Here is a 21,513-nt window from a genome sequence, read left to right as displayed (position 1 = left end):
GGCGGGGACGGTTGGAATCACCCACTCACGGCATCTGTTTTGATGGAAGGGGGCGGGGAATGACTCATGCGGCCAATAGGAACGAGCTGTGCGGGTATGAAGGGGGCGGGCCTGCCCCTCGTCCTCCCCCTTCCCGGCGTGACCCGCGGCGGCTTCCGTCGCGTTCCCGGAAGTGATCCCCCCTCTCCGCCGGAGGCCGCCGGCCCGGCCCGGCCCCGCCATGGAGACCTGGGTGCGCTTCAGCGCCCAGAGCCAGGCCAAGGAGCGGCTCTTCAGGTGCGGGACGTGGAGGGGGGGAGGGTGTCGGCTGCGGGGCGGGCTCCTCTCCCCGGGAGTGGAGGGGGCAGGCGGGCGAGCGGGCACGGAGGCTCCCCGAGGCGGTGAGAGGGTGTAGGCCCCTCACGCCGCAGCGTCTCTTGGCAGGGCCGCGCAGTACGCCTGTGCCTTGGCGGGGGACACGCTGCGGAGGAACGGGGCGAGCGCCGGGGTCTTGGCCAGCGTCCGGCAGCTGGAGGCTCACCTCAGCCTGAGCCGCAAGCGTGAGTGGGACCGGGGGTTGGGGACACCGGGTGGGGAGGGAGACGATGGGGGGAGGATGGAACACCGGGGGGCAGGGGACACCGTGTGGGGAGGGAGATGATGGGGGGAGGACGGGACACCAGGGACAGGGGACACCGGGTGGGGAGGGTGACAGTGGGGGGAGGACGGACCGGGGGGGGGGGGAGGGACTCGGGGGGCTGGATGATACTGGAAGAAGAGGGACATGGAGGGGGGGTACGGACACGAGACTGGGGGACACACCGGGGCCTCCTCTCCCCCCCTCCCCCCCTCACACCACCACCCCCCCGGTGACTGTCTGTCTGTCCATCCGTCCCACAGTGCTGCGCCTGGGCAGCTCGGCCGAGGCGCTGGAGGCGGCGAAACGGGCCATTCACCTGTCGGACATGGTGCTGCGGTTCTGCGTCACCCTCAGCCACCTCAACAGGGCCATGTACTTCGCCTGCGACAACGTCCTCTGGGCGGGGAAGACGGGGCTGCTGCCCGGCGTGGACCAGGAGAAGTGGAGCCAGAGATCCTTCAGGTGAGAGGGAATTTCTCCCCCAGATCTCATCCCAATCTCCCTTCTTTCAATGTCAAACCCTTCCCCCTTGTCCCATCGCTCCCCTCCCTCATCAAGAGTCCCTCCCCAGCTTTCCTGGAGCCCCTTGAGGGACTGGAAGGGGCTCCAAGGTCTCCCCAGAGCCTTCTCTTCTCCAGGCTGAACCCCCCCAACTCTCTCAGCCCCCCCTCCCAGCAGAGGGGCTCCAGCCCTCCCAGCATCTCCGGGGCCTCCTCTGGCCCCGCTCCAACAGCTCCATGTCCTGTCCCATGGAGTAGGGGTAGAGGAAGGGGTCTGCTCTTCCCCCCAGCGCTACGTGCAGGGATTTTTCTCTTTATGGCAGAGAGCAGCATTGCAGGAGCTGGCGAGTGGTTGGAGTAGAACGTGGACTCTTCCTTCCCCCAGGCATCTTAATTTTCACAGAATCTTCTTGGTTGGGAGGGACCTTTGAGATCATCGAGTCCAACAAAAAAAAAAAAAAACAACAAAAAAACCCAAAAACCAAAACAAAACCCACACAAAACAAACACCCACAGCCACACCCCACACCTCCCCCCACAAACAGACCCGACCCAACCATCTCGGGCACTAGAGCGTGCCCTGAAGTGCCACCTCTACACATTCCTTAAATACCTCCAGGGATGGCGACTCCACCACCTCCCTGGGCAGGCTGTTCCAGTGCCTGACCACCCTCTCAGTAAAGTCATTCTTCCTAATATCTAATCTAATCCTCCCCTGCCCCAACTTCAGACCATTTCCTCTGCTCCTGTCATTATTCCCTTGGGAGAAGAAGCCAACACCCACCTCTCTACATCCTCCTTTCAGGTAGTTGTAGAGGGCAATGAGGTCCCCCCTCAGCCTCCTCTTCTCCAAACTAAACATGCCCAGTTCCCTCAGCCTCTCCTCGTATGACTTGTTCTCCAGACCCCTCACCAGCTTGGTGGCTCTCCTCTGGACACGCTCCAGCAGCTCAATGTCCTTCCTGGAGTGAGGGGCCCAGAACTGAACACAGCACTCGAGGTGAGGCCTCACCAGTGCCCAGTCCAGAGGCACCATCACTGCCCTGCTCCTGCTGGCCACGCTGTTCCTGATACAGGCCAGGATGCCGTTGGCCTTCTTGGCCACCTGGGCACGCTGCTGGCTCATGTTCAGCCGGCTGTCCACCAACACCCCCAGGTCCTTTTCTGCCGGGCAGCTCCAGCCACTCTGCCCCCAGCCTGTGGCGTTGCCTGGGGTTGGTGTGACCCAAGGGCAGGACCCGGCACTTGGCCTTGTTTTAGTGGCTGAAGGGAAGAGTGTGGCCAGTAGGTAGAGGGAGGTCATTCCCCCCCCTCTGCTCCACACTGGTGAGGCCACAACTGGAATACTGCATCCAGTTCTGGGCTCCCCAGTTCAAGAGAGACAGGGAACTACTGGAGAGAGTCCAGCGTGGGGCAACGAAGATGATGGAGGGGTTGGAGCATCTCCCCGATGAGGAAAGGCTGAGAGAGCTGGGACTCTTCAGCCTGGAGAAGAGAAGGCTGAGGGGAGACCTTATTGAACATCTAAAGGGTGGGTTGGAGGAGGATGGAGCCGGACTCTTCTCAGTGGTTCCCAGTGACAGGACGAGGGGCAACGGGCACAAGCTGGAACATGGGAAGTTCCATCTCAACGTGAGGAGGAACCTCTTTCCGGTGAGGGTGCCAGAGCCCTGGAAGAGGCTGCCCAGGGAGGGTGTGGAGTCCGGAGATCTTCCAGCCCCACCTGGATGCAGCCCTGAGCGATGTGCTCTGGGCAAGGAGGAGTTGGACCAGATGGTCTCTAGAAGGTCTCTTCCAACTCCCACAATTCCATGATTCCATGAAGAAGGCTCCCGGTGTGGCACAGCGCGGTGCTCAGCGCTGTTTGCCTGCTCTCTCTGCCCCCACCCCCCCGTCCCCGGCACCGATTCCTCTCCCCTCTTTTCCAGGTATTACCTCTTTGCCCTCGTGGTGAACCTGAGCCGGGACGCCTACGAGATCCGTCTCCTGATGGAGCGGGAGGTCGGCGGGAAGCGAGCGAAGGGCAGTGAGAACGGCCGCCAGCTCCGGCCAGACAACGGGCTCCAGCAGCTGGGGCTGAGGCTGCAGATCCAGCTCCGGCTTCTCCTCCGGGTCCTTCGGAACAACCCTCCTCTGCTGCTGGACCTGGTGAAAAACGCCTGCGACCTTTTCATCCCCCTGGACAAGCTGGGGTTGTACAAAACCAACCCGGGGTTCGTGGGCTTCTGCGGCCTCACCTCCTCCCTCCTCTCCATCCTCGCCATCCTTCATCCCTGGCTCAAACTGAAGCCTTAGCTTTCCCCGGGAGCTCCTCCGCGGGCTCCAAACCGGCCTGGGCGGATATTTGGGGGGTGTGGGGTGGGGGGTAGGGGGTGTGTGTTTATTCCTGGGGTTGGGGCACGACTTGAAGCTGCTTTGACCGAGGGGACGTGGAGATTTGTGGAAGTCGGAGGGATTTTTTGCGGCATCGGAGCCCGCGGGGACCTGCTCCAACCACCTCGGATCCCACCTCGCCATCCGTGACCTGGATCGGGTTCTTCTCCCCAGCGACCGGAGGACTTTTCCGGCCGTTTTAGGGGTTTAACATTCCCCCCCGCCCCCTTCTTTAGCGGGGGGGGGTGTGTGTCTCATAGATAGATGAGAGGGGAAATATTTGGGGCTGGAAAAGGTTTCCTGGGTCTCTGGGGGCTTCTCCGAGACCCGGGGGGGTTTAAACTGCGGGGTGGGGGGGTGCGGTTGGCGCTGAGCGGGCACATCCCACGCCTGTTTTGATGCTTTATCTTCCCTTTTTAAGAATTTTCGAGTTGGGGGGGGGGGGGGCGAGTCGAGAGGACTTTGGCCGAGCCCTCCCCGACCCTGGGAGGGGGTGACCCCGGGGGTAAGTCCGTGGGGGGCCTCGGCCGGTCCCTCTCCACCGAGGCGTAAAACCGGAGCGGGGAATTTCCCCGGAGGAGAAGATTCTCTTCCCTGCAGTCCCGTCCTGCCGAGCCTTGGGGTGGCTTCCAGCCCCCCCCCTCCCCCCCCCCCCCGGGGATTTTTCGGCATCTGGGATGAGGGGGGGACAACTCGGGCAGCCCCAGGAAGCTGGGATTTGTGCCCCCCTCCTCCCTCCGCAGCTTCACCCCGCTGCGGTTTCCTTCTCAAATGTCCTTTTCCCTGGATTTTTTTTTTTGCGGGGGGGGGGAGGATAAATTTTTTTTTTTTCGGGGGGGATAAATCAGGGAGGGGACATCTCGGTGCCGTCATTCCCTGCTCCGCTTCTTCCCACCTGCTTTTCCCTCTGAGCCGGTGCCGCTAGCTCGCTAAATCTCCCCCTTTTCCTTGGTTTCTGTGTGTGTCCCCCCCCGTCCCCCTCCCAGGCGACTCTTCGAGCTCCTCCTGGCTCCAAAGAGCCTTTTCCTTAATCCCGGGCTGTGGGAAACCCTCGGAGCTGGTGGTTGTTTGTCCCCAGAGTTGGGATATTCCCCCCCGGGAGGGGCACACGGAGCGACCCCCGGGTGCTTTTAAATCCCAGCGGTGTTTTTCCCCGAGCTCCAGCAGCACAAATTCCTGGGGCTTCCCCCTTTTCCAGCTCCTTTTCCAGGGAAAAGGCTTTTTTTTTTTTTAGTCCAGGAGCTCTGGGGCGCTTCCCGTTCGGCATCTCCCGGTTTTCCAGGGGAAAAGGCTGAGATGGGGTGGGGGCACAGACCCCAAAATTGAGCCAAATTACCCCAGAGCCTCGAGAAGAGGGAGTCTGAGCCCGATACAGAAGGAGGTGGAAGCTGGGGGGGGGGGGGGGGGGCTTGGGGGGAGAACATGGGGGTCTTTCTGCCCCATTTTTGGCCAGGAAATGTGTGGGGCGAGGGGGGACGTGCACCCCAAAGCTGCCCCCCCCCCCCAACTCCCCCCTCAGCAGCTGGAGCGGGGTCTCGGAGACTGGGATCTCTGGGGGGGGAGGAGGTAAAATGGGCGCCCCCCCCCCCCCCGGCCCCTCATCAGCCTCCCCGCGTGATTAACGAAGGGCTTTTAATGAGTTATTTCACTCTGGGGGGAAAAAGTGGCGGGGGGGGGGGACACGGGGGGACACGACACCCCCTGCGCGGTGTCTCCCCCGGGGTGTAAATAGGTGCCTGCACTAATCCCGCTCCCGTTAATTGCGGAGTTAATTACTAAAGCCCGGCGGCTGAGCCCCTGCCGTTGTCCCGTGTCTTGGGGACGGGGACACCCCAGGACTCGTGTGTGACCCCCCCCCAATATTTCGGCTCTTTGCTGCTGCCCTCACCAGGGGACGGACTGAACCCCCCCCCCCCTTCCCCTCGCACCACGGTGGTAACGAGCCGAGAGCTCGTTAGTGCGGGTCCGGGGCGGGGGGGGTGTGGGGTGTCGGGGGGGGTCTTTTCCAGCCGGTGGGACCCCTTTCTGCTCCGGGGGTGAATCCCAAAGGGTGTGGGAAAAGCCGGGAAGGGAAAAACCAGGCTCCTTTCACCTTTTCCTTGAGCTTTTCCAGGCATCGTTTTTCCACCACCCGGGTGATGAGTTTGTCGGTGCTCAGCCATCGGGCTCTGGGCCTCGCAGAAGGAGCCGGGAGGTGGGTACGGGGCGGGGGGGGGGGGGGGGTGCTCCTGGCACCCGGGGGGGGGCCCATGTGGCACCTCCCGGGGGGGGGCCCAGCTCTGGGGGCACCATAGATGTCCCCCAGGTTGGAGAGGCCTGGGGGGGCTCCCGTTTGCCGGCCATTTCCCTTCCCCCCCCCCCCCCCCCCCCTTCCAAATCTGCTTCCATCGCCCCTGGGGGGGGGCTCATCCCATCTGAGATGATCCAGGTGATGCCGGGGGGGGGGGGTGTGTGTGTCTCATTGACACCCCCCCCTCGTTGCCCCCAGCAGCCAGTGGGCAACCATCAGAGCCCAACTGAGACCAAACAAACTCATCACACACACACTCCCCCGGGGGAGGCGGGGGGGGGGTTTCTCACCTGGGCTTCCTCGAAGCACCCAAGGCTCAGCCCCCCCCCCCCCCCCCCAAGCTCCAGCTTCACCCGCTTTTAACGACCCCCAAATTCCCTAAGATTGGGGAAAATCGTCGCTAATTAGGCGAGGGGCTTCGTTAGCCCCGGCTAAGGAGTGGGGGGGGGCTGGGGAGGGGGGGGTCGCGGGGAGGGGGGGGACCCCACTGCCAGGGTCCCCCCAGATGACTAGAAAATTAGTGTTAATAAAACCATATATATATATAATAGATGTTATATCTGCTTTTATATATAAATATTTCATATTTAGTTTATTTAATTTTCGGAGTTCATTTAATTTCTGTTTTTATTTAATTTTCAGCCTTAATTTAATTTTTATATTAAATATAAAAGTTTGAAGGGCTTCAGGGCTGATTTGCAGAAGCTCCGGGACCCCCCCCCCCACCCTGCGCTGGTGTTTCTGTGCTGCCCGGGACACTGGGCTGGACTGGGGGCACTGGGCTGGACTGGGGGTGCTGAGCCAGGTGCACTGGGTTAGACTGGGAGCACTGGACTGGACTGGGGGGTCTGGACTGGGGGCGCTAGAGTGGAGTGGGAGTGCTGGGCTGGGGGCACTGGGCTGGGGGCTCTGGAGTGGACTGGGAGCACTGGGCTGGACTGGGGGGGCTGGGGCCACTAGTTCAGACTGGGGGTGCCAGGGTGGGGGCGCTGGGCTGGACTGGAGGCACTGGGCTGGGGGCACTGGGCTGAACTGGGGGGGCTGGACTGGGGGTGCTGAGCCGGGTGCACGGGGTTAGACTGGGAGCACTGGGCTGGGGGTGCTTGGCTGGGGGCATTAGGTCAGGCTGGAGGCACTGGGCTGGACTGGGGGCACTGGAGTGGAGTGGGAGTGCTGGACTGGGGGCACTGGGCTAGACTGGGAACACTGGGCTGAACTGCGGGGGCTGGACTGGGGCATTAGGTCAGACTGGGGGCACTGGGCTGGGGGCACTAGTTCAGACTGGGAGTGCCAGGCTGGGAGTGCTGGGCTGGACTGGGGGGGCTGGACTGGGGGCACTGGGGTGGACTGGGAAGCACTGGGCTGGGGGCACTGGGGTGGAATGAGAGCACTCAGCTAGACTACGGACACTGGGCTGGACTGGGGGGGCTGGACTGGGGTCACTGGAGTGGAGTGGGAGTGCTGGACTGGGGGCACTGGGCCAGGGGCACTGGGGTGGAGTGGGAGCACTGGGCTGAACTGGGGGCGCTGGGCTGGGGACACTAGGTCAGACTGGGGGCACTGGGCTGGACTGGGGGGGCTGGACACACACACAGTCACACATTTTGGGGCGTGGGGGGCCTTTGGGGACGAGCCCGAGCCCGGCCCTGGGCACAACCCGTTCCTACAAACCTCCCTGGGGACAAAGTCCCGTCCCGTCCCCCCCCCGGGGTGACAACCGCCCGTGTCCCCCCCCCGTCCCGTCCCGTCCCCTCCCGCTGCCGTTTCCGCCCCGGCTGAGACCTGCCAAACTCGCCACATCCCAGGCGCCGCCTTGGGTGAGCAGAGGCCGGCCGGGGGTGGGGGGGGGGGCTGTGTGTTGGAGGGGGGGGTACTTGGGGGGGGGGGGGCTTTTTGGGATGAGCGGGGGCTGCCGCGGCGTCGGGAATGCGGAAAAGTTTGGGGGGAGGGAACGGGGTACACACGAGGGTCCCCCCCGTGCCTCAGTTTCCCCACGTGGGCGCAGCGGTGCCTCGGGGGGGGGGGGGGGGACGACGACACACACGGACGACGACATCGGGGACCTCCCCAAAACCCCCCCCCCCCCCCCCCGGAACCTCCCCCCCCCGTTCTCACCCAACCCGCCGCGGTTTTGGGCCATTTCCAGGTGTTTTTCCTCCTTTCCCTGCGAGAACGGGGAGGAGCGTGGGGCGCGGCGGGGGGGGGGACAGTTTAGAGACGAAGCAGGGTGACCTCCCCCCCCCCAAAAAAAGGCTGGGGTCTGGCCCTGGACCCCCGGGGGGGGGGCCATACCTGGTCTGGCCGTGTGTCCGCGGCGCTGGGGCAGGACAGACGCCCGTCTGTTTTTCTCCAGTTTCCTGGTTTTTTTTTAATTCTTTCCCACCCCCCCCCGCCCCGTCGCCCCAATAAAAATACCAAAACTCTTGGCCGCAGCACACACCCCCCCCCCCCCCCCCCGCGGCCGAGCAGCACAAGTTCTCCTCTGTGCAAATCATTTTTTTAATTTATTTCTCTTGATTGGAAAATCAAACCCACCCTGAAAATGAGCGCGGGAGCCAAGCCGGGGGGGGGAGGATGGGGGGGGTGTGTGTGCCCAGCCCAGGGGAGCCCCCCCCCCCCTCCCCCCCCAAGCCTCGCTCCAGGTGAGGAGGAGGAGGGGTTGGGCCTTTGGCCTGTGGCATCCGGTGTCCCAAATCCCAAGGGAATTGGCCCCTGATCCCCTCCCTCAGCCCCCCCCTCCCACCCCCCCCCTTGGGATCCTGTCCCCCACCATCCCCAGGATCCAGTCCCCAACTCTGCCGGGATCTGGTTGTCACCCCCCCCTCCAGGATCCAGTCCCCGATCCCCTGGGGATCCTGTCCCTTTCCTGCCCTGGATCCATTCCCCTTGGGATCCAATCCCTGTTCCCCCTGGAATCTGACCCCCCCAGGATCCAGTTCCTGAGCACCTGGGGATCCAGAACCCACCCCACCCCCTGGATCCATTGTCTGATCCTTGGGATCCAGTCTCCTAACCCCAACCCTGGGATCCAGTCCCAAATTTCCCCCGCTGGGATCCATTTCCTGATCCCATGAGGATCTAGATCCCAATCCCTGGTATTCAATCCTGACACACACACCCCCCCGGGATCCAGTCCCTGATCCCCTGGGGATCCAGTCCTCAAACCCATGGAATCCAATCCCCACAGGATCCAGTCCTCTGGGATCCAGTCCCCAAAGCCCTGGGATCCAATCCCCCAGGATCCAATCCCTGATGCCCTTGGGATCCAGTCCCCCAATCCCCTGGTATCCTGATCCCCCCTGGATCAAATCCCCACATTTCCAGAATCCAATCCCCCCCGGGATCCAGTCCCTAATCCCCCCTGGATCCAATCCCCACATCCCCAGAATCCAATCCCCCCAGGATCCAATCCCCACATCCCCAGAATCCAATCCCCCCGGGATCCAATCCCTGATCCCCCCCTGGATCCAGTCCCCACACCCCCAGAATCCAATCCCCCTGGCATCCAATCCCTGATCCCCCCCCGGATCCAGTCCCCGAGCCCCCCGAGGCAGGATTTACCCCGGGCTTGATCCCGGTGGGTTGGGGTCACCCCCCCCCGGCGGCTCCTCTGACACCCCCCCGCCTTCTCCCTCCGCAGGACGGCTCCACTGGGACGCCCGGATGCCCCTTCCAGCCCAGTCCCCGCCACCGGCGGCACCTCCCTGGCCACCCCGCGGCCCCCCCGGGTGGCCATGCGGCCCCCGGCCACCCCCCGGCGGGTCTGGTGCCTGGTGCTGCTGGCCCTGGCGGGGGAGGCGGCGTGGCCGTGGCCACCGTGCCGCATCGACGCCGGCAACCAGACGGGGCTGTGCAAGGGGCAGGGGCTGGCGCGGGTCCCCGGTGGTCTCCCCGCCGACCTCCGCGGCCTGGACCTCTCCTACAACAAGCTCCGGGAGATCACGGGGAACGATTTTGCCGGCATGACCCAGCTCCGGCGCTTGGATTTGGGCTACAACAACATCTCCCGCATCGCGCCGGACGCCTTCCTCTCCAACCTCCTCCTGGAGCAGCTCCGGCTCTTCAACAATTCCCTCCGCCGCATCCCGGCCCCGGCGTTGGGGCCGTTGGTCAACCTGCGTTGGTTGGACATGTCCAACAACCTCTACCGCAGCGCGGCCTTGGACGGCGTCTTCGGGGGGCTGCGGGGGCTGCGGGAGCTGTCGCTGGGGGGGCCGCTGCTGCGGGACATCTCCCGGGGGGACTTCGCCGTCTTGAAGGACACGGCGCTGCAGAAGTTCGCCATCAAGACGGCCTCCAGCCTGCGGAGTTACGAAGCCGGGGCTTTCTCCTGGCTGAACACCACGGAGCTGTGGTGCGACGTGGCCTTGGACGGGAACGCCACGGCTCTGCCGGCGATGCTGCGGGACCTGCGGGACAAACCCCTCCGCTACCTGCGCTTCCGTAACCTCTTCGAGTTCACCTACTACACCGGCCGCGCCGACCCCTTCGCCGGCTTGGCCCAGTTGAAGGTCACCGAGTTGTTCTTCTACCGGGGCAAGTTCAACGAGAACCTCCTCCGCTTTGCCCTGCTCAACGTCCAACGCTCCCGCGTCCGGGACTTGGCGCTGGTGGCCATCGACTTTGCCCGCTCGCCCCGGTGGAACAGCTCGGGCGTGGGGGCGGTGGCCCCGCGGCTCGACCGCCTCCTGCTGCAGGACATCAGCAACCCCGACATCCTGCGTTTCGACTGGACCTTCACCTGGTTGAGCGGCGTGGCCGCCCTCTCCATCATCAACGTCAACTTCAACTACGTCCCCTGCGACGTCTGGGGGGAGCTGCGGAACGTGGAGGTCTTGAACATCTCCGGCAACCGCCTGGAGGATGGTTATATCTACAACCAACGGTGCCACTACCAGGGCGTCATGCCCAAGCTGGAGAGCTTCGTCTTGGCCACCAACCAGCTTCTGAGCCTGGCCGTGGTGGCTGCCTTGACGCGGACCTGGCCCCGGCTCGCCCGCCTCGACGCCAGCCACAATGCCTTGGGCAGCCTGCAGGAGACGTGCCAATGGAGTCCCACCTTGCGGTGGTTGGCCCTCCACCACAACCGGGTGACGGCGGGCACCTTCGGGTGCTTGCCCACCACCCTGGAGTACCTGGACCTCTCCTACTCCCAGCTGGACCGCTTGGACATGGACTACTTCACCCGTAGCCCCCGGCTGCGGGAGCTGCGGTTGAGCGGCAACAAGATCAAGTTCATCCCCTCCGAGTGGAGATGCCCCAGTTTGGAGGTGCTGGCCATCGATGGCAACTCCTTCGGGGTCATCAACCGTGGCTCCTTCGTCAACATGCCGCGGCTCGTTAGCCTGGCGGCCGGCAACAACCCCTACCACTGCACCTGTGACCTCTACCTCTTCTTGGAGGAGACGCGGCAACGGGGACGACCCACCTTGGCCGACTGGCCCCACGACTGGATCTGCTACCACCCCGAGCCGCTGCTGGACACGGCCGTGGCCGCCTACGCCCCGCGTCCCTTGGAATGCAACGTGCCGGCGCTGGTGGCCGTGGCGGTGGCCAGCACGGCGGTGGTGGTGGCGGCCTGCGCCGTGCTCTGCTGGAAGCTGGACGCCGGTTGGTACCTCCGGGCCACGTACCGGTTGTTGCGTGCCAAGTATGGCGGGCGGCGAGCGGGCACGGCGCGGCAGTGTTCCTACCACGCCTTCATCTCCTACAGCTGCGCCGACGCCGGTTGGGTTCGCCGGGAGCTCCTGCAGAGGTTGGAGAACACCAGGCCACCCTACCGGCTCTGCATCCACGAGCGGGACTTCACCCCGGGCCGTTGGATCATCGATAACATCGTGGAGAACATCGAGAGGAGCTCCAAGGTCATCTTCGTCCTCTCCCGCAGCTTCGTCGACAGCGAGTGGTGCAACTACGAGCTCTACTTCGCCCACCAACGCGCCGTGGGGCTGGGCAGCGAGGACGTCATCTTGGTGGTGAAGGAACCCATCGACGCTCGGGGTTTGCCCCGACGTTTCGCCCGGCTCCGGAAGATGTTGGGCACCAAGACCTACCTGGAGTGGCCCCACGAGCCCGGGAGACGACCCTTCTTCTGGCTCCAGCTCCGAAGCCTCTTGGGGAGCCCCGGGGGGCTTGGTCCCGCCACCGGCGAGGAGGAGACGGCCGTGGATGCCACCACGTAGCGGTGGCCTCTGTTGGCCCGTGTCCTTCGGCAGCTGGAAGGTGGTCTTGGGGTGCCACCACGTGCCGGGCATCCCCCCCCCCGCCACCCCTACCTCAGCGGAGGAGGTGGGGTGGGATGGGGGGGGTTCCTCACCAAGGTCACCCCATCTTCTCCACCTCCTCCAAGGGCAGAGAGACAGGGAGAGTGGCCAGGAGACGGGGACGGTGGCCAGGAGGTGGCAGTGTCACCCGGAGGACGTGGCCATCCTAAATCCACCCTAAATCCACCCAGAGGCAGCACCGGGATGGGACGGGATGAGCGGTGACCCCCGGACACCCCACCCCCCCCCCCACTCCGTCCCGACACCCCCAGCCTCACATGGGGGTCCCCCGGGGGGAAGAGCCGGGTGTCCCCACCACCTCCGCGGGGTCCGATCCTGCTCCGGGGCAGGGGGGGGGGCGCAGGGGGGAGGGGGGGACACCCCCCAAGGGACCCAATCCCATCTCGGGGACACGCTTCCCACCCCGTGCGGGGCCCGGTTTGCCGGGAAAAGGGGGAAAATCCCCATCAGCAACACCCCGACCCCCCCCCGAACCCCCCCCTTCCCCCTCCTTCCCTACCTCTTTTTTCTTTTCTTTTTTTTTTTTTTCCATGTTTTTCTCCACTTTGCCTTTTTTTTTTTTTTTCTCTCCACACATTTCCCCCCCCCCCAAAAAAAAAAAATAAAAAAAAAAAAATATATATATATACCCAAACCCTCCGGCTGTTTATTTTTAGCAGCCAATTGAAGATGAAGGAGGAGGGGAAAAAAAAAATATATTAAAGAAAAAAAAAGAAGAAATATATCCCGTCCGGAGACAGAGTAACCTTTGAGCCGCTCGCGGCCCATGCCGGCGGCTCCGGGGGCCGTGGGGCGATGGAGGGTGGGGGGTACCGGCGGCTTTTCCGGGCCCTGCTCCTGCTCCCAGGTAAAGTCCCCCCTAAAATTCAGCCGGATTTGGGGAAAAAGAGGGGTGCTTTGGGCTTGCTTGGATTTCTTTTTTTTTCTTTTCTTTTTTTTTTTTTTTTTTTTGGGGGGGGATGCTGTGGGGTTGGAGAGGGGAGGGGGGGGGTGTTACCCATTAACCCAGCGGGTGCCCCCCCCTTCCCCCCCCCCCACGCTGAGCCGATCCGGGGGGTGGGGGCGGGGTGTGTTTTTTGGGGGAAAAAAAGGAAAAAAGGCTGGTTTTGGGGCTCACACCCCCCCCCCCCCAATATATTTCTGGTTTTTTCTCTGCTGGAGGAAGGGGGGGTTGGGACGGGACACCCCAAAAGCTCCCCGTGGGTTTGGGGACGGGGACGGCGCGGAGGGACCCAAACCCCGCGAAAAGGAACGGAAAAAGAAACAACTTTAATGGAAAATCTCTACGTTTTGGGGAAAAAAAAAAAAAAAGATTAAAAAGTTGTGGCTTTTGTGTCCCCCCCCCCGGGGGGGGGGGGCGGTTGGGTCCCCAGCCCGTCTGTGTCCCGTCTGGGCACCTCCGCGCTCCCCGGCCGGTGGGGACACTGAGGCACACGGACAACGGTGGCCCCCCCCCAGTGGCCCCCCCCCCCAGTGCCTCAGTTTCCCCACCCGGAGCTGGTCGGGGATTGGAGGGGGGGGGGGGGCACTTTGTGGGTGTTTTCAAGTTTGGAGACAAACGCAACCCCCCTGGCCCCCCCGAAATAGAAACACCACCACCACCACCACCCCCCGAGTTGTCCTGTCCGCCCCGGGACATCCTGGGGTGCTGGGTGCTACACTTGGGGTGCTGGGGGCTGTATTTGGGGTGCTGGGTGCTATATGTGGGGTGCTGGTGCATTTGGGGTGCTGGGGGCTCCACACAGGGTGCTGGGTGCTGTACTTGGGGTGCTGGGTGCTATATTTGGGGTGCTGGGTGCTGTATTTGGGGTGTTGCCTTTGGGGTGCTTGGAGCTGCACTTGGGGTGCTGGGGGCTCTATATGGGGTGCTGGGTGGTGCATTTGGGGTGCTGGGTGCTGTACGTGGGGTGCTGTATTGGGGTGCTGGGTGCTATATGTGGGGTGCTGGTGCGTTTGGGGTGCTGGGGGCTCCACACAGGGTGCTGTATTTGGGGTGCTGGTGCATTTGGGGTGCTTGGAGCTGTACTTGGGGTGCTGGGTGCTGTATTGGGGTGCTGGGTGCTGTATGTGGGGTGCTGGGGGCTCTATATGGGGTGCTGGGTGGTGCATTTGGGGTGCTCGATGCTGCCTGTGGGGTGCTTGGAGATGCACTTGGGGTGCTGGGTGCTGTATGTGGGGTGCTCGATGCTGTATTTGGGATACTGGGTGCTGCACTTGGGGTGCTGGGTGCTGTATGTGGGGTGCTGGTGCATTTGGGGGTGCTGGGGGCTCCACACAGGGTGTTGGGTGCTGTATTTGGGGTGCTGGGGGCTGTATGTGGGGTGCTGGGTGCTGCATTTGGGGTGCGGAGTGCTGTATTCGGGGTGCTGGGTGCTGTATTTGGGGTGTTGCCTATGGGGTGCTTGGAGCTGCACTTGGGGTGCTGGGGGCTCTATATGGGGTGCTGGGTGGTGCATTTGGGGTGCTGCCTGTGGGGTGCTGTACGTGGGGTGCTGTATTGGGGTGCTGGGTGCTATATGTGGGGTGCTGGTGCGTTTGGGGTGCTGGGGGCTCCACACAGGGTGCTGGGTGCTGTGCTTGGGGTGATGGGTGCTGCATTTGGGGTGCTGGGTGCTGTATTTGGGGTGCTGGTGCATTTGGGGTGCTTGGAGCTGTACTTGGGGTGCTGGGTGCTGTATTGGGGTGCTGGGTGCTGTATGTGGGGTGCTGGGGGCTCCACACAAGGTGTTGGGTGCTGTATTCGGGGTGCTGGGTGCTGTACGCGGGGGGGTGCTATATGTGGGGTGCTCAGTGCTGCCCGTGGGGTGCTGGACGCTGAATTTGGGGTGCTGGACGCTACATGCGGGGTGCCCAGTGCCGTACATGGGGTGCTGGCTGCTGCATTTGGGGTGCTGGAAGCCGCACACGGGGGTGCTCAGCACCCAGCACCTCTCCCCCTCCTCCCCCCCCCCCCCCCCCCCGGGGACAGGGACACCCACCACCACCCCCGGGACACCCCCCCTTATCCTCGGGACACACCCCCCCCCTCCCCCCCACCGCCGGACTCCCCCCCTTTTCCCACGGGTCCCCCACCTCGGGGTCCCCGAGCACCCATGGGTGGGCACCAACTCGCCCACCCGCCTCCTCACCCCCCCAGACGCCCCGGGGGGGGGGAGGGCATCGGGGCTGAGGGTCGCACCCATGTCCTGTCCCCGTCCCCCCCCCCCCATTTTTTATGGGTGGGAGGTGGGTGCTCCCAACAGCACCCCAAAAAAATCAGGTTTTAGGGGCTCCTTGCGGGGGGGGGGGGGGGGGCGGTTTGGGGGCGGCCCCGCCCCTATCGGTGGGTGGGGGGTCGGCAGGGCGCCTGGGTCCGTGGGTGTCTCCCCCCCCCCCCCCCCGGCTCAGGGTCGCTGTGTGTCCCCCCCCCGCGCCAAGGGCTGTGCCTGGGGTTCAATATCGACGTGCGGCGACCGCGGGTCTTCCCGGGGCCAGCCCAGGGCCAGTTTGGCTACAAAGTGCTGCAGCGGGCGAGCGGCGGGGACAAGTGGTGAGTGGCACCCGGGGGGGGGGTGTGTGGGGGTGCGGGGGGACACGGGGACAGCCGGGGGGGGGGGCTGTCACACACACACCCCCCCGCACGGCGCACGGGGTGGGTGTGTGGGGCTGGGGCTGGGGGGGGGGCTGCGGGGAAACTGAGGCAGGAAAGGGGAAACTGGGGCAAGAATGGGCAAGTTGAAGCAGGAAAGGGGAAACTGAGGCAGGAAAGGGGAAACTGAGGCAGGAAGGGGGAAATTGAAGCAGGAAAGGGGAAACTGAGGCAGGAAAGGGGAAACTGAGGCAGGAAGGGGGAAATTGAAGCAGGAAAGGGGAAACTGAGGCAGGAAGGGGAAATTGTGGCAGGGAAGGGGAAACTGAGACAGGGAAAGGGGGAAACTGAGGCAGAAAAGGGGAATCTGAGACAGGGAGGGGGGAAAATTGAGGAAGGGAGGGGGGAAACTGCGGAAAGGGGGGGAACTGAGGCAGGAAAGGGGAAACTGAGGCAGGAAAGGGGGAACTGAGGCAGGAAAGGGGAAACTGAGGCAGGAAAGGGGGAACCGAGGCAGGGAGGGGGGGGTCCAAGGCAGAGGGGGGGGGAGGTCCAAGGCAGGGAGGGGCCCAGCAAAACCTCCTCGGTATTTTCTGGGGGCAGAAACGGGCTTTTAAGTCTCGCCGTGGATTTGTGCTTTGCCCCAGCACGGCTTTTGGGGGGGGAGGCATGAAAATCAGGGTGCCCTGGGTAAAACCTGGGAGGGGGGGGGGGGGGGGGGATGTCCAAGGTGCCCGGGTCGTGGCGGGGAGTCCAGACAGACAGCCGGACAGCCGGAAGGACGGAAACCGCCGTCAGGCCGGGGCCGGTGGCGGAAGCGCGGTGGCAGGGTGCCGGCGGCGGGGGCGGGCAGGGTTTGGCTCCGCGCCCCCAAATACCGAGAGAGGCCGGGACGGAGCTGGAGGTGGGGAGGGGGGGGGGGGTGACAGAGTGACCCGGTGTCCCTCTCACCCCCCCCACCCCCCACCACCTCCCCGCAGGCTGCTGGTGGGGGCTCCTTGGGATGGGGACCGCCAAGGTGACATCTACAAATGCCGCGTGGGACCCCCCAACGCCACCTGCGCCAAAGCCAACCTCGGTACCACCACGGGGATGAGGGGGGGGCACAGCCGGACCCCGCTTTCCCTGGTCCCGGAATGGCCGTGGTGGGGTCCGGTGGAGGGGGGGGGGGGGACGGACGGGGGGTGTCACCCAGGTGCTGAGCCCCGATGTCACTCGTTCCCAGGGTCCGCAGCCCCCTGGCTCGTCCCCCTCCCCGGCCACAACGTCCACTTGGGGATGACCCTCCTGGACTCCAAGGACGGCGGCTTCGTGGTGAGAGGAGCCTCCCCCCCCCCCGAGGGAAACTGAGGCACGGCCGGGTCGGGGGGACAGGTCCCAGCTCATGCTCTGTGTGTCCCCCCCACCCCCGTGGGGGTGTGTGTGTGTGTCCCCCTCCCCAGGCTTGCGCCCCGCTTTGGTCCCAGGAGTGTGGCACCTCCGTCTTCAGCACCGGCATCTGCGCCCGGCTGGATGAGGACCTGCGGCCGGTGGGGACCATCGCGCCCACGGCTCAGCGTGAGTTGGGGGGGTGGTGTTTGGGGGGGGGGAAACGGGGCGGGGGGGACACGTGTTGGGACGTGCCACCCCGTGCCGGTGTCAGCTGTGTCCCCCCTCCCCAGGCTGCTCCACCTACATGGACATCGTCATCGTCCTGGACGGCTCCAACAGCATCTACCCCTGGTACGAGGTGCAGAACTTCCTCAGCAACATCCTCAGCAAGTTCTTCATCGGGCCCGGACAGATCCAGGTGAGGTGGTGTCCCCAGGGCCATCTCGATGTCCCCAGGGCCGTGCCGGTGTCCCCAGGGCCATGCCATGTCCAGGACAACAATCGGTGTCCCTGGGGTGATGAGGTCCCCCAGATGATGCCGTCGTCCCCAGGGCAGTGCCATCATCCCTAGGGTGATTCCATCGTCCTTGGGGTGATTGATGCCATTGTCCCCAGGGCAGTGCCATCATCCCTGTGGCAATGCCACCCTTGGGGTGAGGCCACCCCTGGGGTGATGCCATCGTCCCTGGGCTGTTGCCGTTGTCCCCAGGGCAACGCTGCTGTCCCTGCAGTGATGCCACCCCTGAAGTGGTGTGGTCACCCCTAGGCGATGTCATTGTCCCCAGGGTGATGCCATCATCCTTGAGGTGAAACCTTTGTCCCCATGGCCACGCTGCTGTCCCTGTGGCAATGTCACCCCTGGGGCGATGCCATTGTCCCCAGGGTGATGCCATCATCTTTGGGGCAATGCCATTGTCCCCTTGGCCATGCTGCTGTCCCTGTGGTGATGCCACCCCGGGAGTGATGCCATTGTCCCCAGGGTGATGCCATCATCTTTGGGACAATGCTGTTGTCCCCATGGCCATGCTGCCATCCCTGTGGTGATGCCACCCCAGGAGTGATGCCATTGTCCCCAGGGTGATGCCATCATCTTTGGGGCAATGCCGTTGTCCCCATGGCCATGCTGCCGTCCCTGTGGCGATGCCACCCCTGGGGTGATGCCATTGTCCCCAGGGCTATGCCATCATTCCTGGAGTGATGCCTTCACCCTTGGGGCAATGCCATTGTCCCCTTGGCCACGCTGCCGTCCCTGTGGCGATGTCACCCCTGGGGTGACGCCTTCGTCCCCATGGGGGACATCCCAGCGGGGATGCCAGCGGGGTGACGGGGGTGTCTGCGGCAGGTGGGGGTGCTGCAGTACGGGGAGCGGGCGGTGCACGAGTGGGTGCTGGGCCGGTACCGCACGGCAGAGGAGGTGGTGGAGGCGGCCAAGAACATCAGCCGGCAGGAGGGCAGGGAGACGCGCACCGCCTTCGCCATCCACCGGGCATGGTGCGCTCCCGGCCGGAGCGGGGCGGGATTGGGGATGGATTGGGAGAGGGGTCAGGATTGGGATGGGAATCGGGATGGGGATTGGGAGCGGGGTGGGAGCTGGGATGGGGATTGGGAGAGGGATAGGGCTCAGGATGGGAATTGGGATGGGGATTCGGATCGGGATAGGGATTGGGGTGGGAATTGGGATGGGGATTTGGATCGGGATAGGGATCGGGGTGGGAATTGGGATAGGGATTGGGAGGGGGGTGGGAGTTGGGATGGGGATTGGGAGAGGGATAGGGCTCAGGATGGGAATTGGGATGGGGATTCGGATCGGGATAGGGATTGGGGTGGGAATTGGGATGGGGATTTGGATCGGGATAGGGATCGGGGTGGGAATTGGGATAGGGATTGGGAGCGGGGTCAGTATCGGGATGGGGATTGGGGTTGGATTGGGAGCGGGGTCAGTATCGGGATGGGGATAGGGAGCAGGATAGGGAATCGGGATGGGAATTGGGATGGGGATTCGGATTGGGATAGGGATCGGGGTGGGAATTGGGATTGGGTGCAGGGTCAGTATCGGGATGGGGATTGGGGTTGAATTGGGAGCGAGGCAGGATTGGGATGGGAATCAGGATGGAGACCGGGATCAGGGATGGAAATTGGGATGGGGATTGGGATCAGGGTTCAGATTTGGGTTGGGGATCGGGGTCGGGATCGGGGTTGGAATTGGGATGGAGATCAGGGATGGGGATTGGGGTTGGAATTGGGATGGAGATTGGGATCAGGGTTGGAATTGGGATGGGGATCAGGATGGGGACCGGGATCGGAGTCAGGATCGGGGTCAGGATTGGGAGGGGATTGCGATGGGGGTTGGGACGGGGATGGAAATTTGGATCAGGATTGGTATCAGGTTCCGAACTGGGAGTGGGCTCAGAATCAGGATCAGAGTTGGGACTGGGATTGGGATCAGGGTCGGGATCAGGACCCTGCTCAGCCTCACACCGCCCCTCCGTCCCGGCAGCACGGAAGCCTTCAGCCCCGAGCGGGGCGGGCGGGCGGATGCCACCCGGCTGATGATCGTGGTGACGGACGGGGAGTCCCACGACGGCGAGGAGCTGCCCGAGGCGCTGGCCGAGTGCGAGAAGCGCAACGTCACCCGCTATGCCATCGCGGTGAGCGCCCTGCCGGGGTGGGGGGGGTGGTGGTGTGTGTCACCGTGCCTCAGTTTCCCCGTTCCCCCTTTCTGCCATCCTGTGGTGGGGAGACCCCCATCCCGGCTGCGTGGGGGTCCTGATTCGCCCCCGAGGTGACGCTGGGTACCCTCTCCCCAGGTGCTGGGCCACTACCTCCGCCGGCAGCAGGACCCCGAGGATTTTATCCGCGAGATCAAGTACATCGCCAGCGACCCCGACGAGAAATACTTCTTCAACGTCACCGACGAGGCTGCCCTCAACGACATCGTGGACGCCTTGGGTGACCGCATCTTCAGCCTGGAAGGTGACGTGGGGCTGGATCTGGGTCTGGACCCCCAGGGTGGGATGGGGCTGCAGAAAGAACATCTGGAACCACATCTGGAACCACATCTGGAACCACATCTGGAGGAATCCCATCTCCTTCCTCCTCCCCAGGCACCCACGGGTACAACGAGAGCTCCTTCGAGCTGGAGATGTCCCAGATCGGCTTCTCCATCCACCTCCTGGAGGTGAGGCTGCCGGGACCGGGCAGGATGCGGCCCCGGGGAGGGATGGAGATGAGGGGGGGGGGGGGGGACAGGGACAGCAGCCGCCACCCGTCCTGGGGGCTTTGCAGAAGTGGAAAATAATCCTCAGCCCATCCCGGGGTTGAGTGTCCCCATCACCGAGCGTCCCAGGCTGGGCAGGTGACATTATTTAAGGGGGGGGGGGGGTTGGGGACAATGAGGCATCGCCACGCACGGGATGTCCTCGAGGCGTGTGACACACGCTTCCCCGCAAGATCCCATCCTGCCGCAGCATTGTCACCCCCACCCCCCCACTCCCCCCCCCCCCGCCCCGGCCTTCGGTGTCCCCAACCCAGGACGGGATCCTCTTTGGCACGGTGGGAGCCTACGACTGGGACGGGGCCGTGCTGGAGGAGAGCCGGCGCGGCCGCATCATCCCACCCCGCAAAGCCTTCCAGCAGGAATTCCCCCTGGAGCTGAAGAATCACGCGGCTTATTTGGGTACGGGGGGGGGACGTCCCGAGGGACGTGGGGTGAACCGGGGATGCTCCATGTCCCGGAGATTCAGGATGAACCGGGGATGCTCCGTGCCCCGGAGATTCGGGAGGGACGTTCTGAGGGACGTGGGGTGAACCAGGAATGCTCCGTGTCCCGGAGATTCGGGGTGAACCGGGGATGCTCCGTGTCCCAGAGGTTTGGAGTGACCTGGGGATGTTCCGTGTCCTGGAGATTAGGAGTCAATCCAGGATGGTCCATGTCCTGGAGATTCAGGATTGAACTAGGGGTGGTCTGTGTCCTGGAGATTTGGGGTGAACCAGGGATGCTCCAAGTCCTGGAGATTTGGGGTGGACCAGGGGTGCTCCATATCCCGGAGATTTGGGGTGAACCAGGGATGCTCCAAGTCCTGGAGATTTGGGGGGGACCAGGGATGCTCCGTGTCCTGGAGATAAGGGTCAAATGGGGAATCATCAGCAACTGGGTGCCCAAGGAATGCCGGGCAAACCAGGGGTACTCAGCACCCCAGGGATGTGGAGCAAATGGGATGGGTCCATGTCCTGGGCCTGGGGGGAAACCGGGAGTGCTCCAGGGATGTTCCATGCCCCAAAGATACTCAGTGCCCCAGGGATGTGGGATGCCCCAGGGATTTTGGGTGCCCTGAGGATGCTCCATGCTCCAGAGATGGCTCCATGCCCTAGGGATGCTGGGTGCCCCAGGGATGCTCCATGCTCCAGGAATGTGGCTGTTCCAGGGATTCTGGGTGCCCTGAGGTTGCTCCATGCCCCAGGGATGCAGGACGCCCCAGGGATGCCCAGGGATGCTCGTCTGCTCCAGG

At 63.9% G+C, this 21,513-nt stretch overlaps 3 protein-coding genes across 3 annotated transcripts; all 3 read left to right on the top strand.

Moving 5' to 3' along the window:
* The first annotated feature begins 220 nt into the window (after positions 1-220).
* PEX11B (peroxisomal biogenesis factor 11 beta) lies at positions 221-3,414 on the top strand. Its single transcript, XM_074164567.1, has 4 exons — positions 221-276; positions 424-539; positions 880-1,081; positions 3,048-3,414. The coding sequence occupies exons 1-4, from the start codon at positions 221-223 to the stop codon at positions 3,412-3,414; spliced, it is 741 nt and encodes a 246-aa protein (XP_074020668.1).
* Positions 3,415-9,516: 6,102 nt separating this feature from the next.
* LOC141476019 (toll-like receptor 2) lies at positions 9,517-11,964 on the top strand. The gene has a single exon (XM_074164618.1). The coding sequence runs from the start codon at positions 9,517-9,519 to the stop codon at positions 11,962-11,964; it is 2,448 nt and encodes an 815-aa protein (XP_074020719.1).
* Positions 11,965-12,861: 897 nt separating this feature from the next.
* ITGA10 (integrin subunit alpha 10) lies at positions 12,862-20,812 on the top strand. The gene is made up of 11 exons (XM_074164385.1): positions 12,862-12,913; positions 15,484-15,595; positions 16,615-16,712; positions 16,860-16,948; positions 17,077-17,191; positions 17,296-17,423; positions 18,348-18,496; positions 19,503-19,653; positions 19,813-19,978; positions 20,110-20,183; positions 20,537-20,812. Exons 1-11 carry the CDS (start codon positions 12,862-12,864, stop codon positions 20,810-20,812), a joined length of 1,410 nt encoding a protein of 469 aa, XP_074020486.1.
* Positions 20,813-21,513: the final 701 nt, after the last annotated feature.

Source organism: Numenius arquata, chromosome 27 (genome assembly GCF_964106895.1).
Source record: "Numenius arquata chromosome 27, bNumArq3.hap1.1, whole genome shotgun sequence".
Taxonomy (NCBI): domain Eukaryota; kingdom Metazoa; phylum Chordata; class Aves; order Charadriiformes; family Scolopacidae; genus Numenius; species Numenius arquata.
The sequence above is the reverse complement of the archived record's forward strand: the minus strand, read 5'-3'. Positions and strand labels throughout refer to the sequence as shown.

Bases quoted from the DNA above. Each gene is read 5' to 3' on its own strand.
- PEX11B (XM_074164567.1), top strand. From the start codon at position 221: ATGGAGACCTGGGTGCGCTTCAGCGCCCAGAGCCAGGCCAAGGAGCGG. The intron at 277-423 runs GTGCGGGACGTG...GTCTCTTGGCAG, and splicing joins GCCAAGGAGCGGCTCTTCAG to GGCCGCGCAGTACGCCTGTG. The intron at 1,082-3,047 runs GTGAGAGGGAAT...CCTCTTTTCCAG, and splicing joins TGGAGCCAGAGATCCTTCAG to GTATTACCTCTTTGCCCTCG.
- ITGA10 (XM_074164385.1), top strand. From the start codon at position 12,862: ATGGAGGGTGGGGGGTACCGGCGGCTTTTCCGGGCCCTGCTCCTGCTC. The intron at 16,713-16,859 runs GTACCACCACGG...ACTCGTTCCCAG, and splicing joins CTGCGCCAAAGCCAACCTCG to GGTCCGCAGCCCCCTGGCTC. The intron at 20,184-20,536 runs GTGAGGCTGCCG...TCCCCAACCCAG, and splicing joins TCTCCATCCACCTCCTGGAG to GACGGGATCCTCTTTGGCAC.
- LOC141476019 (XM_074164618.1), top strand. From the start codon at position 9,517: ATGCGGCCCCCGGCCACCCCCCGGCGGGTCTGGTGCCTGGTGCTGCTG.